Source organism: Orcinus orca, chromosome 19, assembly GCF_937001465.1.
Source record: "Orcinus orca chromosome 19, mOrcOrc1.1, whole genome shotgun sequence".
NCBI lineage: Eukaryota > Metazoa > Chordata > Mammalia > Artiodactyla > Delphinidae > Orcinus > Orcinus orca.
The window spans coordinates 15,053,694-15,071,916 of NC_064577.1; the positions used below are offsets into that span (position 1 = coordinate 15,053,694).

At 45.9% G+C, this 18,223-nt stretch overlaps 1 protein-coding gene across 1 annotated transcript in view; it reads left to right on the plus strand.

Moving 5' to 3' along the window:
- Positions 1 to 18,223, plus strand: part of DNAH9 (dynein axonemal heavy chain 9) — a 299,097-nt gene that overhangs the window by 21,915 nt on the left and 258,959 nt on the right. Inside the window, exons 7-11 of the mRNA XM_004266832.3 lie at positions 5,677 to 5,844; positions 7,510 to 7,626; positions 10,215 to 10,365; positions 13,095 to 13,209; positions 17,262 to 17,330. Of these exons, the coding sequence (XP_004266880.1) occupies positions 5,677 to 5,844; positions 7,510 to 7,626; positions 10,215 to 10,365; positions 13,095 to 13,209; positions 17,262 to 17,330 (620 nt within the window). The remainder of the gene's footprint in view (positions 1 to 5,676; positions 5,845 to 7,509; positions 7,627 to 10,214; positions 10,366 to 13,094; positions 13,210 to 17,261; positions 17,331 to 18,223) is intronic.

The following is an 18,223-nucleotide window of genomic DNA, read 5'->3' on the forward strand; positions in this document are numbered from 1 at the left end:
CCCTACATTTACCTGATTCTCCCTTTTCCCATGGCTGCTCCTTTCCCTTGTCCTGGTATTTCTCCCCTTTCATCTTTTGTCTCCCAGACACTTGCTCAGACTCACCCCCTGGCCCCCAGCTCCCTCGTCTCTTCCCCCCTCAGCTCAGTGCAGTGGGACACAGACTTATCGATCTGCTCCAGGCATATTTCATGTTGCCCTTTAGTTAACATTCTGTGTATCTCTGTGATGGATGCCTGTTTGAAATGAGATTAATCTACTTCTCTCTGGCAAGAATTAGCATGAACCCGGCCTTATACATCTTGCCGTTCTGTACACTTTGTGGCCCCTGAGATGTTAATAAAATGACATCAGCGCGTTTCCCTCTCTGCCTGCTCGTGTCCAGGGTTAAGTTGTTTAGGGCTGGTTTTTAGTCTTCATCGCTCTCTCTCATTTTTTTCCCTCTGATTTGTGTGGCTTTTTTCCTTTTGCTCTTTTGCTCTTGCTCTTTGAAACAAGAAAGTTTTATTGTGCCGATTGATGCTTCCCCTCTGGGCACCTGCTAAGTGAAGGTGGGGGCAGGGCCTGCTTGGCCGGAGGTGCTGTCCTCCTGCAGGTCTGTCTGCAGCGGCGCGGAGTAATTGCCTTCGCCGCAAACCGCGGTCCTCCTCCTCCTCCTCCTCCTCTTCCTGCTCCTCTCCATCCCCATGACGCAGCTCGTCTCTTAGCGTGCCAGCCCTTGGGAGGGAAAGGAAGGATAGACCAAGAAAGAACTAACAATTTTCAATAGCCTGTCTCGTGCCAGAACTGCAGCCTTAAAACCTTCGTAAGAGCTGGATATAAGAACCTTTATTTTAACAAATGAGCACCATTAAGTTTGACACATAAATGAACTTGCCTAAAGTCACAGGCTCAGCGAGGTTTACCTGGGATTGGCACCCGGTACCCAGGGGAACAGGGTTCCAAGTATTGTCTTTCCACCAAACTCAGCCGTCTCCCAGCGATTCTAAAGGTCTCTTCCCCTCCCTCCCTCCCTCCCTCCCTCCTCCCTCCCTTTTGAGGGTCCCACACTGGTTTTGTGGTTTTCTTCTGTCCTGACACACTCTATCCTGCATTTGCACACACTATTTTTACCACATGATTTCTAGGTCTTTTTTTCTGAATAAGTCATTTGGGTAAAATTATAATTCCCATTCCATGAAAGGGCCTTACTAAGGAAATCCCAAAAGTATATAAAATCTTTGCAATTTGAAGCAACAGTCAAAAATCAAAGGGGAAGAGAGTCTTCAGCTGCCTCTTGATTCCTACCCTCACCCTGCCTTCCTGCTCCATGCTTCAGTGAGCATGCACTCACACACACACATTAAACACACACACATTATACACACCACACTCACAGAGACGCACATAGCGCTACACGTACATACACACATTATACACCACACTCATACATACACTGCACGTATGCACACAACGCTACACATACACATTACACACACACACACACACTGCACATATGCACGCAACACTACACATACATACACATTACATACCACACTCATCCATACAGACACTGCACATATGCACGCAACACTACACATACATACACACACCACACTCACACATACCACACATATTGTGCATACACAGACGCAGTCACACACTACACACACGGACATACATACACTGTGCACACAACACCGCATACGACACATGGACACATCACACACAGAGAGTTCATTTTTGTGTCATAATATTGCAGATTCTGCAGGTGCCCTGTTTATGTTTCTCCCCAAAGCCTCTTCCCTCAAACAATGTAGTAAGTAAGCAGCTTGGAGAGAACCCCCATTTCTTTCATTGTCAAATTGCTGTAAAGCTGTGATTCACTTGGAGACAAGATGATTTCCTGCTGAGGCTTCATGCGCGGTGATTAGCGGGCAGATACGTAATAAACTGACCGAATCTACAGCGCTTTTCCTTTGCTCTTTCCTCAGTCTCCAGCCCTTTCGCTGCCTCTTTTCATTTTGGCCTAATTGGGCCGCTTCCGTTTTAGCCGGGCCTGAGCCCTCGGTCACGTAGGACATTAGCCGCATGAGGTCGGCCTCCATCAGAAGGTGAAGAAAACCGTTTCCCAATGACCTTTGAGATTTTCATCTATGAATGTCTGCTTTGTGCTCACCCTTAATGAATTCTGAAGGCATTTCTTTTAAGATGTGCGGCCTCTCCCGAGAAGAGGCTTGCTGTTTGTGGGGTCACGGCACAGATGGAACCCACCCTCACCACCCTAGTAAAGGCTGCACAGTTTTTCGTTAGAATAGTAGCTGGCTGGTCCAGCCAGCTGCCTGGGACCCCATGCTCTATGTAGCTTCCGTCTCTAAAAGGAGCGTCTGTGTGTTAGCTATTATACATCTCTCAGCCACCAACCTGATCTAATGACACCAGGGTAATGAAGATTAATTACTGCACCTACCGTTTATTGAAGTTGTACAAAGGCACTTCCGCTGTAACTCTAACCTATTTGCAGGTTAGGAAAAGGAAGCTTAGAAAAATCAAATGTCTTGCTTTAAGTCTCACAGCTGGTTAATGGCAGACCAGGGCTGTGTGAACCCAGGGATCTGTGCCGTATCCTACACTCTTTCCACGATGCCCTCTGTCCTACCACTGAACTTGCCATTTTCAGCCTGTATATAGCGTAATGAATTTCGTGTGTCTACAACGATGACGGTTAAAAATGGATATTTTAAAAATATAATTTAAACCTCTTATTGGTTTAATGGCCTTTTTTTTGTGAGGACTTCTAAATAAACAAGAAAAGAGCTTACATTTAAATATTTTAAGAATCAAAGATACAGTCACCGTGATTACTATAAATCTGTTACTACGGTGGTAAGACAACTTCCCACCTGATGCACTAATCTTCTTCACAATACCTCCGTAATGTCAAACTTCTAAAATCCACCCAGAGATGGAGAGCTCACTACCTCTCTTAGCAACCCAGTCTGTGGTTGGGCCTTTCAGGCATGAGATGGTTCTGTTTTATGGAGTGGAACCACATGAAATTGCTATTTCTTGTAGGTCAGAATGGTCAAGTATAAGAAATTGTATAAGTTCAACCTACAACTTGACACCAAATCTCCTGGGTCCCATTTACTCATTTGCCTTAGTTTTGCCCTCAGAGCAGGACCATGCAAGGTTCTGCCTTGCATTTGACCAAAGCCCTTCAAACATTTAAAGACACAGTTTGGCCTTGCTTTCTAATTCTCTGCTCTTGTCTAATTCTCCTTATTTTCTCCAATTGCTCTGAGTCCAATGTTCCTAGAATCTCTACCACCCTGTCACCTTCTCCTGGAGGTGCTGTCGCTAAGTCAAAGGTCAAAGATCACGTCTTCATTCATTCAGTAAATATTTCTTCAGCATCTGGGAGTCTTCCAGGGACTGAAAATACACCTCTGGGGTGTTTACAACCTACTGAGAAAGATGGGTAGAAAATAATGTAATATAATCCCTAATAGTGTATTATAATGCCAGAGTATTATAAGAGTTCTAAAGAAAGCTTACGCAGGGGAAGGGCATAGAGAGTGCAGGAGAAAAGTGGGGTGGGAGGTTCTTTTTATTGGGGGTGGGGTAAGGAAAGGTTTAAGACCTGGAGTTGAACCCTAAATAAATGTATTGCCCATCGTGTGTTTGTTAAGTAAAGCAAAGTAAATATCCATTGTTTTGGGTGACCAGAGTTTCTCCAAAAATAGAATGATTATGTAAGAATTCTTCTAATACCTATGATTTGCCTGTTAGATTGGAGATAAAACACCTTGCAGTGACCACCCAGGACCATGCTTCAAGAATTCTTGAGAAATAAAATAGTATAACAAAATCATCATCTAGTTTTCCGATATAATCAAATGCATCGAGATGCATCTGCCTTAATTTTACAATGGTTAGAAGGGAGGGGATATGGGGATATATGTATACATATAGGTGGTTCACTTTGTTATACAGCAGAAACTAACACAACATTATAAAGCAATTATACTTCAATAAAGATGTTAAAAAATAAATAAAATGGTTAGAGGGTATTTCCTAAAAATTGAAATTGACATCCACAGAATTATGAAAAATGGGGACCCAGGTGACATTCCACTGCACAAATATGTTTCTCCTATCACACTGACAGCAACTAAGCACTTTTTGAATGACTTGAATTACTATTTAAGTCTATTTCATTTAAATCAAATTGGCTGCTGTTTTCAAAGTTGAACGTGTGTTTAAATAAAGACTGCCCCATTTCCCCAGCATTGGCAAGATCTCCTGGTTTGGGTGTATGTCTTCCTTCCCTTGGCTGGTTCTTCCTCCTCCCCTCCTCTCCCACTTCAGCCACCTGCTCACAGCCATGCCTGAACACAGCTGAGCAAAAAGCGTTCTTAGATGGCTGCCCAAGGCTGCATGGATGGGCACCCACCTGGCAACACGGGGAAAGTCAGCCACTTCTCAGCACTTCCCAGTGTCTCTGTCTCTGCTGCTGGACTTGGTGTCCCAGCGACAGGAAGGAGATAGGCAGCCCTCTGCTAGCCTAATGGGTCAGCCCATAGCGGTGGCCAGTGGCAGTGGGAATTCCCTGAAATGGTGCCAGGGCCTGCTGGGTTTCCAGCCTCATGTCAGTGTTCCCTTTTCTTTACTTTCAAACCTCCTCCGGATAGAGAGCCGGCTCCCAGGGGTCCACACCACATGTTTGCCAAAATGACACAAAGGTACCTTAATTTCCCTCTTTCCTGTTGAAGAGGTAAGCACACAGATTGGAAGGGGTAACAGGGAGAATGTCTTGGTTTGGAGGTTTTGTGATTTTCGATGGGTTCTAATGAGAGGTAAGTACAGTCTGTCACATTAGACGTGTCCTGAAGGCTTCCATCCTATCAGAGGTGAAGCATCTTCGATAGACTCAGGCAGGGTCCTGTCCTCCCCAGGGCTCTAGGTTGTATTGTCACCTATCACTTAATCCTGAGCACAGCTGGGCCACTGCCACATCAACAGTGACAGTAATGCACACTCGCTGCCTATTTACTGTGTGCCCGGCACTGGCCTACATCCTAAGCCCGCATTGACTTGATTCACTCTCACTATTACTGTCCCAACACAGAGCTGTCATCGCCCACCACCACCCAGCCGGCCACAGGGTCTACCGCAGCATGTACGCCCGGCAAGGGCACCCCGCAGATGTCTTTTCTTAGCAGAAGTCATTGGTGAGAATGTTGGTGCCACCTCTGAGCTTGTCCTCTGGACTGTTTGGAGGATCCACTTTCCTGTCAATATCCTCCAAAATACCTGTCATTCTAGAACCACATAACATGGTTCATTTGAAATTAATTTTTTAAATAGGTATAAAGCCACCAGCCATGTCGATAATGTTATTATTATATTTTATTTATTAGAGAACACGGAAAGAGGCTGAAGCATAAATTTGATTTGTGTGTGTATGTTAATTTTATTTATCGGAATTTTCTCTTCGTTATCAAGTCTCACCAAGAGTTATTTATACCAACCCGATCTAATAATAAGGTTACAAAACTAATCAGGCTTCACATTTTCCTAAGCAGTCACCCACCCCCATATAATTTCCAGCCCTTCCCATACTAATTTGAGTGTCATCTGATGTTGTTATCATCATCATTATTATTTTAACTCTATTGCAAATTGTCTCTATAGGATCTTCTGAAGACAACTTTGGATTTCTACAAATTGGGAAAGCTTGAGTTTAGTGGCATCAGAGGGAGTGCTCTGAGCCAGCAGGCCCAGCGGATGTACAACGAGTTTCAAGAGATGTACAGGGTCTTCTCAGAGTCTTCCTATGACTGCTTGGACCCTCAAAGCATGGTAGAGCTTGGAAGAGCTAACTTGCAAGTTTGTCTCTTTCTCAGATGCCTGTAGCCTGTAGGGTCTGGGTATTTACTTGCATTTTCCCTGGGCATTTTCTTTGGCCTTGTGGTCCCCATGGTTTTATCAGCAGAGACCACTCTTAATTATTCTTTGTGTCAGGAGAAAGATCAGGGGAGGGCCTCTTCCAACTGCTGACTTCTCCAAGCAGATGATATGCAGGGTTTCAGAGATGCTGAGGTGGGGATGGGATGATGGTGGAGGCTGTGGCTGCCCTGCAGCTCCCAAAGCTTTAAGCTTTGAGCAGTGACTGCTAGGTGAAGGCCAGGCACACTTGGGCAGAATTTCATTAGTGGTCTGGGGAGGGGTGAGTGACGCAGTAGCCTAGTTTTCCATTCAGACCCTGGTTCCCAAGGAAATACTTAGGATGAGGAAAGGGCTAGAGCTGCATCTTCCAGGATCGGGACACAGGGGCCCATATCTAACCTGTAGCTCAGGAGAGCTGAGACCTGTGAGTCCAAGCCTGCAGGAAACAGAAAGAAGCAAAAGAGTCAGTACAGAAGTAGGGAATGGAGTTCCCTGAGAAGGGAATGGCTGAATTGCTGGAGAAGGAATTTTGAGAGTATTTGAGGGAAAAGGAGAGAGAAATTCAGCAAGAATCTGCTCTGAGCATCTTCCAGTGTCTAGGGGGATCTTAACTGGCCAAACCCAGGAAATGTCACTTTCTAAAAATTCCGTTAGTCTAAAGTAAAAAAGAAAGAGTTGGAGTACAAAGCAAGATATATACCATATGTTTGCTACCGTGTGATAAAACAAAGCAAAACAAAATCCTATGCACAGGGAAACATGTTACAATGCTAATATGGTTGGGTTTGGGAAGTAGAAAAATACTACTACATTTTCCTACTTTTCTTTGTCTTTTCATAAAAATATGCATAGCTACTGTAAGGCAATAATAAGAAATAACCATTCCACAAATTAGAGATTTGAGTTAACAAAGTTTCTCTGAAAATTGCTACATTCGAAGAAAGGGCACACTTTGGGTTGCCAGATAAAATACAGTAATTGGGACATGCTTATAAAAAAATTCACTATTGGTCTGAAATTATATTTAACTGGGTGTCTTGTATTTTTTTTGCTGAATTTGGCAACCTTAGGAACAATAGCTAGCCGCTGTCTTAAGCAATTAAAGTGTAGTTAGAAGAAATAGTGTATACTAGTTTAATTAGCTTACTTTCCTCCTAATGGCCAGATCAGTTTGCTTACACTGAAAAAAATAGGATTTTCACTTGGTGGGGGGAAGGGAAGTAGGGGGTAATGATGGAATAGCCCCATTGCTGAGGCGGCTTTTGGAGTGGCCTGAGGTGGTGGGTGAGAGAAGGGGCTTCAGGGTCTGGAAGGTGGGGCCCAGACAGGAGGGACAGCGTAGCAACCTCACATCCAGCTCTCTGCGCCATTTTGCCTAGAGTGTCTAGGCAAAAAATGCTGCAGTAATAGGGTAGCTATCTACATGGATAAACACTAAGGCACGCCATGGTGAACTGTGGAAAGTTAAAATAAGTCCGTGGCATAACCGATTTGAGTACACATGTTCATAGTAAAGAGCACAGCAGGATGGGCCTTCAGAATATCATGTTTCCTTACGTCTACGTGATGTCTCTTCAGGAATTTGAAAATGTTGTCTCTGAGTTTAATCAGAGAGTAGAAGACCTTGACCGGAGACTGGGGACTGTCTTTATTCAGGCCTTTGATGATGCCCCTGGTTTGGAGCACGCCTTCAAGGTTTGTAAAGTAGGGGAGCCACCCCCATGCTTTATTCTCCCCGCCCTCTTCCAACTGTTTTGTTCCTGCAGAGAGGAATTGTTCCTGTTAGAGCAGTATTGTGGGTGTCGCAGGGCAAGGGAGTGTGCAGAACTGGGCTTCTCAAGTTGACAGCTAATGCTTTTCTGCAAACAGGATGATGTAAAAATGCTTTGTAAGTGAGTTTCTTCTGGAATGCTTTCTTTGGGCCTTATCAGTAGAGTACCCATTGAAAGTGAAGAAGCCTGCTGTGGTCACCATCCTAAATCCATGGCTCTGCAACACCGCGGCTGTTTAACCGCTGCCGTCAGGTTGGTTCAGGCTGGAGCAAACCACTCAAGCACAAGTAACTGGAGTAAGAAGACGCCGGCCCTAGCCCTGTGCTGCCTAGATCAGATGGTACGCAAATGCGCAGGAGGAGGAGGTTTAGGACGATGGGTAGGTAAACGTCTACAGAAATGAGATATCTGGGTTGTGAGACCTGAAGACTTAGTGGAACAGAACAGACCTTCCATAAACTGAGACAACACTTATCCTGTAGAGCCTGAAGGTTTAGAAACAGGACTAATCAGGTTACAAGGAGGCAGAGTTTAGCCAAGTAGAGGAAAGAGGTTTCTGTTAATGCTATTTAAAGATGGAATAAACTTCCTTGAGATGTAGGTAAGTTTCCAGGAACTGAACATGTCCAAACGTAGACTGGGTGATTGGTGGGACAATTGCAGAAGAGGCTTAAACCCAGGATGTGTGAAACCATGCTGTTCTAGAACACTGGGCATATATATATTTAACTCATTCAAGAATATACATATGTATTCTTTAATAAATATCTACTACTCTGTAACTCAGGAAGAGTTTTAGAATTTCTCTCTCCAAGTATTTAATTCCAAGAGAAGGGCTTATATGTGTCTATAAAATAATCCCTTTTGCCATTAACTGTCATGGCTAATTGGGATGTTACCACTCATAACTGGTGAAGCTGGAACCCCATTTCTGCCTTGAGGATGTCCAGCCCTATCCCTCCCATAAATCCCTGTGCACCATGGATTTCAAGGCGTCTTCAAGTGTCTCACATATACTCTGAAGTTGCTCTGTCTTTGACATCATGGTGTCTTTGCTACTTGTCTACAGTCTCCCTTAAAAATGTCATCTGCCCAGGAAGGTGCTTTTGGGGGTCTTACTATTGCTCTTCTGATGATCCCCACCATGACAGCATCTACATTTATGCCAAGGGTATGTCTGTCTGGGTTCCAAACACCCCAATCTTTGCATTTTGTGGTGGAGGAGGGTTCTGAGCAGAAGCAGCAAGAGACCTTTCCAACTTTGCACACCCTTTGCTACCAAGTCCTGAAGCAACACTGCTCATACCCGGAGTCTCAAAGGGCTCTCACGGAGCAGACTCTTCTTCTTTGGGCTCCAACACCTCTTCTCAACAAGGTTACCCACCCAGTCTGTGCAACCTTGTAGGAAAACCATAACCATTCGGTCCCTTCTGCCTCCTTGGTTTTCTCTTTTTGGTCATCCCACCAACAAGAAATCAAAGCCCTTCCCTCCTCCTTCAGCCAAAACAAAAGCTTCCAATGTATATAATTTCGTGCAAAGAAGTGCCTTTTCAGGCTGGGGAAGTAGGGACCCCTGAGTCCAGATACCCCTGTTACTGCTGTAAGACCATTCAACCACTAGGTATGCCTCATGGACATGGCCAGAAGGGGTATGTCCAGGTCAGAGAACCTGAGTCCGAGGGTGTGGGCTGGCTGCAGAGGTCCCTCAGCCCACACCTCTGTACCTCTCAGCAGGATGTGTGAGCCAGAACTTGGTGGAGACCTGCTCTCTTGTGCCTCCATGGAGGGAGAGCTACTTCCTGCTGTCTCCAGAGATCTTGGTGATTTTGGGTTGGAAGACTGGGTGGTCCTAGAAGTCATGTATTGTTATATCCTAAATGTAACTGGAGTCTTCCACGACCTTGTCTCAGGGTAGCATGAGGATCAGAGAAACACAGTCCAGCAACCAGGAGGTGATCAAAAGCATTTCACATTCTGATCCCGCTGCTCCCACCAAGGGGTTAGGGCAGTTGTGATGCACAAGAAACATCTGCAAAGTATCCTTGCAATCACTGCCTTCTGGGGGCAACTGCTCCCTGAAACTCTTTTCTTGGTCCCCACTCTCAAATTTTAGCCCTCCCGATTCTCCCCAGCACCCAGCCTATTAGCTTCATTTTTCTTCTCCGTCATCACCCTCCATATCTGCATTAGGTCTTTATGATGTACATCAGCTTACCCTTTCTGACATCTTTCATTTTCTCTTTGTTTTACCCTCTACCCAGGTTCTTACAACACGGCAGGGTCTGGTATGTCATTCAGCACACAGGAATCCCTCCTTCAGAAACAAAGACCAGAGGGACAGACTATGAATATTCTGCCGATTCATAATTATCCATCCAGTTGCACAGTAACGTTTTTTTGACCCTCTTACATTTGTGGACAGACATATTAAGGAAAAACCAGGATACAAGATTAATGTAACCTTGGAAAAGTTGAATCTGTGACTTTTCCCCTTCTTTTCTGCCTCTGTAGCTGTTAGACATAGCAGGAAACCTCCTGGAGAGACCACTGGTAGCACAGGACACATCTGATAAATACCTGGTGCTCATCCGCATGTTCAGCGAGGACCTGGATGCCGTGAGGATGATCTACAGTCAGCATGTCCAGGAGGAGGTGGAGCACGGTAAGCTTGTTGTCACATTTGAATGGGGGACGTCTGTTACCAGAAGGGGTGCCACTCTTCTGTATTTGTTACACGTCTGCTGCGAATCCAGGGCATTCTCCAAGAGCACAACCTTCTTGCTTGAAATTCTAGACTTGGGTGATTGAAGAGTTCACTGAATTGTGCATTTCCCTGTGTCTAGGGCAGGATTGGCAGACTGACCCAGAGCAGTGAAGTCCTGACCACTGCCTCGGGTCAGTTTAGACCTCAGCGTAATGTGTGAGTTGACCCTCAATCAATGTCGCCACACTGATTAATCTTTAACATACCTCAATTCCACAGTAGATTTGTACATGCCTGAGAAAAGGTTCTTATCCCTTCCAATGCCTTATCAACCATGCTTTTGGAAGGAGGAACCAGCAGGAGCCTGACAAAGGGCAGTAACACACTGAGGTTATTGTAATTCTTAGATGCCCTGTCTTGTCTATTTGAAAGTCAAACACAAGTTCAGTTCAGCTTTGCAAATGTTTCTTGAGCCCTTGCTATATGCAAGGTAAATTTGTGGGCACCACATGCAGAGGCAGGTCAGGATAAGGGAGAGAATAATTAATCCTAACAGGTGGTTCTTCAAGGAACGCGATTGGCATGAACAGAGTTATAAAGAACTGTAGCAAAACAAGATGAATTGGGCTGGGAGGTGGGAGGAAGAATTTATGGAGATGGTGGCCTTGAGCTTGACCCTGAAAGATGGGGAGATGGACAGCCAGGGAGAAGAGGCAATGGTCTTGGATGCAAAGGCAGGAAAGGGTGTGGAAGGTGACCAGTCGGACCTGCCTGAGTCAAACAAGGTATATAGAGGGAGATCAGGTCAGCCATGGAGTTTGGAGCCAGGTCATGAAGTGCTCTGAGTGCCCTGTTAGGGAATCTGGAATTCATCATAAAGGCAACAGGAAATTTTCAAAAGTTTTTAAGTAATGGCATAACAGGACCACTATTTCTATAAACAGGTTTCACAGTGAGGTCATTAAGAATGGCTTCCACTTAGGAAGTCATCCCAGAAAAATCTGTTGGCCTCAGCTTTATGAGGGACCATCCTCCTGACTTCTCACAGTGGTATGCAGAGTTTGAAAACTCAAACACCTTCCGATGCATATTGAATTTCTGTTGTGCATAACAAATTATCACAACCTTAGTGGATTAAAACAACATCCATCTTTGAGCTCACAGTTGTGTAGGTCTGCAGCCCAGTTTGGTGTGCCTGCGTTCTTCACTCAGAATCTCAAGGCTGAAATCAGTCAACTGAGCCAAGTTCTCATCTGGGGTCTCTGGGGGAAAAATCTACTTCCCAGCTCATTTTTGTTGGTAGAATCCAGTTCCTTGTGACTGCAGGACTGAGGTCTCTGTGTCTTTGTTGGCTGTCAGCCAGGGCCTGCTCTCAGAGATTAGAAGCCCTCCTGTCCCTAACCACATAGCCGCCCCATCTTTGAGCCAGTAATGGCATGTTGAATCCTTCTCATGCTTCAGATCCCTGACTTCCCCTTCTGCCAATAACCAGAGAAAACTCTTCTCTTCAAGGCCTCACCTGATTAAGTCAGGCCCACCCAGGGTCATCTCCCATTTGCCATATAATGTAACGTCATCACAGGAGTGATATCTCATCACATTCGGTTTCCACCTATACTTAAAGAGGAGAGACTCATGCAAGGGTGAGGGTCATTGGGTGTCATCTTAGAATTTTGCCTACCACGGAAGCCAAGTAGAAAATGACAGTGTTGGACCTGGGCTGAGTGTAAGGCATCAGGGAGTGGTGGGGTCCATGGTCAACTAAAGGACAAGACCAGTATTCAGCTCCTACAGTTAGTTAGAACGGGGGCTGATGGTTGCCAGATTTCCCAGTTTTATCAGAGAAGCTGGAAACTGAGGTTTTTTTTAATGAAATCTTACAATTGTTAATTTTGACAACTGATTATAAGCAAACAAACCCACTGAATGGACTGAAGTAAGAATATCCAGGCTGTGCTAACTCTGGTCAAGGGCTTCGTAATCCACATGGCCTGTCTCATACATAATCTTACTGAATTCTCACAGAAACCCTGGAAGTTAAGTGAGGAAGATATTATCCCCATTTTATATATGAAAAACCTAAGGGCCTGAGAGATTAAGTTGTCTGTTTAAGGCAGTGTGTCTTTTTTTTTTTTAAACATCTTTATTGGAGTATAATTGCTTTACAATTGTGTGTTAGTTTCTGCTTTATAACAAAGTGAATCAGTTATATATATAAATATGTTCCAAGGCAGTGTGTCTTAACCCTGACTGTACAATTAGAATTATCCTGAGTGATTTCTAAAAATACTGATGACAAGGCCCCACGCAGACCAATCAAATCAGAATGGCTTGGATGGGGCCCAGGCTTCAGTGTTTCTAGAATAGCCCCAGGTGACGCTGATGTGCAGCTGGGTTGAAAGTCACAGGTGTACAGTCAGAAAGCCAGTGAGTGGCAGAGCTGGGCTGGGAATGGCTGTCCTCTGTTGCTGTTTAGCGTTCTTCCCAAGGGCACTCTTCCTTCCCCCTTAGCAGAACTCGGTGATGTCCCAGGAATTTCCATCTCAGTGTAAGCCCAAGGTGACTTTAGCAAGTGGAGGTGGATGAGACAAAAAGTGCAGTAAGTGGTGGGAGGTGGGGGAGTGTTCGTGAGTAGAGTGGGGCTCAGGCCTGGAGCCTCGCTTCAGTCTGCTGTGCCCTGTCCCCAGGCTTCTCCTCTGTGCATAAGAACATGCCCGCTGTGGCTGGGAGGCTCCGCTGGGCGCAGGAGCTGAGGCAGCGCATCCAGGGTCCCTTCGACAACTTCAGACGCATGACACACCCGTGAGTACCTCGTTGCTGAAAGGCAGGTTTGTTTCAGGCTTCTGCTCCCGCTCTGGACTTCAAGTATTGTAGCAACGCAACTCAGTTACTTGAGGCACAAAAATCATCTTCTTTTCTTTCCATTTCCAGCAATCAGCCAGTATCTTAGTCCGTTCAGGCTGCCGTAACAGTATACTATAGACGGTGTGACTTAAGAATATCAGAAATCTCTCTCTCACAGTTCTGGAGGCTGGGAAGTCCAGGGTCAAGGTGCTGGCAGATTTGGTGTCTGTTGAAGAGGACCTGCTTCCTGACTCACAGCTGGCTGTCTTCCCACTGTGTCCTCAGATGCGGCAGGAGGGACTCAGCAGCTGTCTGGGGTCTCTTTTATACGGGCACTCATCCCATTCATGGGTACTCCACCCTCATGACCTAATCACCTCCCAAGGCACCACCTTAGGCTTCAACATATGGATTTGGGGAGGACACAGACATTCAGTTCATAGCAACCAGGTACTACTGGCCAAGCATTAACGAGATTGATACATTTGGATCGAAGAGCGGGCCCCTTGGTGTCAGGTGAAGCTTACTGGACACAGGCTGGCTCCTTTTGCTCCAGCAGAGTCCTTGTTTCCAGGGAAAAATGAGTCAGGGTTTTCAAGCTCTTTGGATTCCTCCACACATCTCCTCTGACACGATGGCTCTTTACTACCAAGGCTGCTGGAGAATAATGAAGCCCAGCGTTTCCTGAAATGTGGTGTGAGGGCCTCATGTATTAGAAACCCCAGGTGCTTGCTAATGGTGCAGATTACCAGCCCTCACCCCCCACCTACTAAATCCAGATCTCAGGGCAGGGTGGTGCCTGGGATCTGCTTCCTTGGCACACTCTCCCCGTGATCCAACGGTGACCAGGTTTGGAAACTATTGACCTGCCTCACAGCTGAGTCTGGAAGCCAAGCTAGTCAGAGGCATCTGGGCTGCTAGAGCGAGAGAAGAGCTGTTGCAATACCTTGTTGAGGATGCTGCCTGGGCAAGGGCAGGCTTTCTCTGACCCCTCTTTCTAAAGACTCCATCTTGTTGAAAACACCTGGCTTTGGCAAACACAACATGTTCAGAGCAGCATTATTTACAGTGGCCAAGACGTGGAAACAACCTAAGCATCCATTGATGGATGAATGGATGAAGATGTGAGATATATATATCACATATGTAATGGAATATTATTCAGCCATAAAAAAGAAGGAAATCCTGCCATTTGCAACATGGATGGACCTTGAGGGCATTATGCTAAGTGAAATAAGGCAGAGAGAGAAAGACAAATACTATATGGTCTCACTTATATCTGGAATCTGGAAATAAGAAATAAAGCCAAACTCATAGTAAAAGAGATCAAATTTGTGGTTATCTGGTTATGGGGGGTGAGGTTTGAGGAGGGTGGGGGAAATGGATGAAGGTCAAACTTTACCAACTTCCAGTTAAAAGATAAATACTGAGGATGTCAAGTACCACGATGGCTGTAGTTAGCACGGCTGCATGGTATATATAAAAGTTGTTAGGTGAGTAGATCCTAAAAGTTCTCATCACAAGAAAAAAGAAACATTTTTTTCATTTTTTCTTGTATCTATATGAGATGATGGATGTTAACTAAACGCATTGTGATCATTTTACAGTATATGTAAGTCAAGTCATGTTCTACATCTTAAATTTACACAGTGCTGTACATCAATTACTTCTCAATAAAACTGGAAACAATTTTTTTAAAAAAGACTAACCACTTTCAAAGGCCAGAAAGACAATGAAAGATAGCCCGGTTGTGGTCTGAAGGGAACCTCCACCACATCACCCTGTGTTGCCAAGAGGAAGAATGACTCAATGTGAGAAATCTCCCTACTGTGGGAGAGAAGCCGAAAATCTAGATTTACTTTAAAACCAGCAAGTATTCCTCTTTTCCTCAAACTCCGTACAAATCAAACAAACGTGCCCGTGAGTCAGAGCTGCCCAGTGGGAGATCCATCTGCAGTGTCTGCTCTGTCTGAGCGAGCTCTTCGTTGTGCAGGTGAAGAAGCTGAGGCAGATAGAAATGAGGTGACCTGCCTGGAGTCCAAAGATAGCAAGGACAGAACTGGAACAGACGTCTGGGTCTCAGGGGTCCTCACCCAGAACTCTGCCAGGGGACCCCTCCCGCCCCAGCCATAGGAAGCTCGGCCCGGAGTCCAGCTGAGACCCCATCTTCTCAAACATGCCTCCCAGGGAGGGAGGGAGAAGATATGAGAATGGGCGGGGAGGGTGGCAGGGCTGCTGCTAGGAATGTGGCCTGCGGGAGCTGTCCTGGTCCAGCTCCCTGGAGCAGAGCTGAGGCAGCCTGCAGGAATTTACAGGGATGCTCTTGGGACCCGCGCCTGTGAGGGAGGGGGGAGGGATCGGGCAGAGGAGAAGCTGAGCTGCAGCACAGTTGCAAGTAGGCTTCAGCTCATCCGATGGGGAAGTCTGACCCTTTAGGGTTGCCTGGCCTTTGTACCCCACGTCAGCTGGTCGGTGGAAGTGGGCTGTGGGGCAGGGAGGGGCTTGACCCTGGGTGAGGAGGCAGCTCTGTCTGTTTGGCAGAGGCTGTTCTCAAAGAGGGAGGCAGCTACACTTCATCAGCCTTCCTGGTGGGGGAGATTGGGGGTTGGGGGTGGTCCCGAGAGGGTGTCTGAATGGCACCCCACCACGTCCTCCACAGTTCCCATGGAAGTTCCTGTTTGTTCTAAAAATGAATTCACATTCTCGTGTATACTCTGTAATATATTTGTGAATTGGTTAGTGAAATGGTTTTGATTCCTCGCCATGAAGTGAAGTAGAACCTGCAGGGAGTTTGATGCACTTATTCCTGTGACTTCTCAAGCCTCCCAGGCAAGTCCCAGGGGCCGAGGTGCAGAAGCCACTCTCTCCTCTAGCCTCGTTCTTTTCCAGATAGAAACTGAGATCTGGGGTCAGGGCTTGTCCTCGCTGTCCTGCAGACACCTCTGCTCCTTCACGAGGAAAGGGGACCGAGCGACTGGGAAAAACTCCAGGAAATCCAGTGCTTTCTCTGCAGGTGTGAGGGCTTAAATCAAAGCTTGAAGCTCGGGGGAGCCTGTGAAGATTTAAAGAGCAAATGGATTTTAAAGAATCTTTGCAATAAGCTGCCTCGTTTTGCTAGCAGAACAAACAAGATCCTCCAACACAGTTAGTGTGAAGGTTTCTGAAAATTACAGATACTTCACCAACTTTCCCAGGAGCTGGACTCTTCATTTTGTGCTGTAAAGAAGTGTCAAAACCGGGGAGCAGGTGTGGGCAACAATGCCTCCGTGGTCCTCAGTGGACCCAGGGAAGCCTCCGAGCGTGTGTCTGCGCATGTGAGCATACAGGTGTGTGCATGTGTGTGTGTGCATGTATGTGCGTTTTGTGTGCTCAAGTTTGGGGACATAAGAGGTGGGAGGGAACCTCATATAAATGTGGCAATGAGTAATGAGGCAGAATATTTCTCATCACGTGCCCTAGATGGATTTCAGAGAAGGGGAATATATCCATACATATTGTTACGTATATGACAATGTTTGTATATGTGTGTGGGATGTATATATATATATTGCTATTTTATATATGCACTGTTATATACATATATACACATATATGTTATATAGTTTTTGTTATAATGTATAACGTTACATACAGTTTTGTTCTTGAATACAGAAAACTGCAACACCTAGAATTTTTCTTGCATGTCTCAATTTCCCTCCTGGTTTTTGAAGGACTTCATTTTACACGCGCAAGACTGGCTCAGCCAGGGTGAGGGGGTTGGCGGAGCCCTGGCGGGGAGAGGCTGTCCTCCTGTCACCTGGGCGCTGACTGCATGTGTGAAAGTGCAGATGCCCTCTAGTGGCCGGTGGCAGATGTTCAGGAAGAAGAGTGCAGGCTCATTTAGGGGCCTTTGGAAACTTGCCCGGGAAGCTATTCAGCCTCCTCTTTATAAGCTGCAGTTTGTTACTCAGATCATTATTTTCACTTCTTCTAATTCGATATCATTTTTTTCCTCTCTTTTGTATGGGTAGTTGCATGGAATCTGCCGAAGGAAAGCGCATGATACAAAAATATGAAGAAATGCTCTCATTGTTGGAAAAGTAAGCAGTTTCCGGGACTAGATCGTTCTGCAAATGCAGAGCCCCCACCATGCCCTCTGCAATTCTGAGTTTGTTCACATTTCTCGGTGGCAGTGAAGTGTCGCTCTGTGTTTTACGTTATAACCACAATATCTGTGAGTACAGTGCTTCAGGGTTGCAAACAGCAGGTCTCCGGGGAATGCAGCTCTAGTCTGGAAATGAGCACTTTTCCAGTGCAGCTTTGTTGGGAATGTGAACTCGGCAGAGCTAGAAGTGGGGCGCTCCTAATGGCACCCCGAGATCAGTGTCATGGAAAATCTCAGCAGCTACTCGCTAAGCAGAAATTGACAGTTGGTGCCGCTAAAAGAGACAATAAGTTTAAAAAATACTTCCTGCATCCTTTGACAGAGAAAGCATAAGAATGAAGATTTTACATGGGTTCATAGTTGTTCCTTCTTTAAAGCTACAGTCAGTCTTTTGGGGGAGCAGGGTCCAGACACAGTCTGTGTCTTGCCTTGTAATCTTCTCCTGATTCAGAAGAGGAGCACCGTACACATTATGATTATGATTATAGTTATGATCACACTTAGCATTGTGGAGACATCTTAGCTGGCAGCACCTCCACCTGCCAGGTCACCCAAGTTCTACCCTTTTGACTTCCCAAATATGAGCTTCAAATCTGTCCCCTCCTCTCTGCACCCACCACCCACATTTCACCAGAGACCAGAGCCTCTCGGGCCTGAACTGCTGCAGTGGCTTCCTAAGAGCCTCTCTGCTCTGGACCTGTGCCCCTCAGCTCCCACACTGTCACCAAATCCCCTTTCCTCACATCCCCTGTCAGGGAGGCCTCTCAGCGTCTCCCACCAGCTCCTTTTTACCGTGACCCAAAACGTGCTCCCTGATGCCTGGGCCCT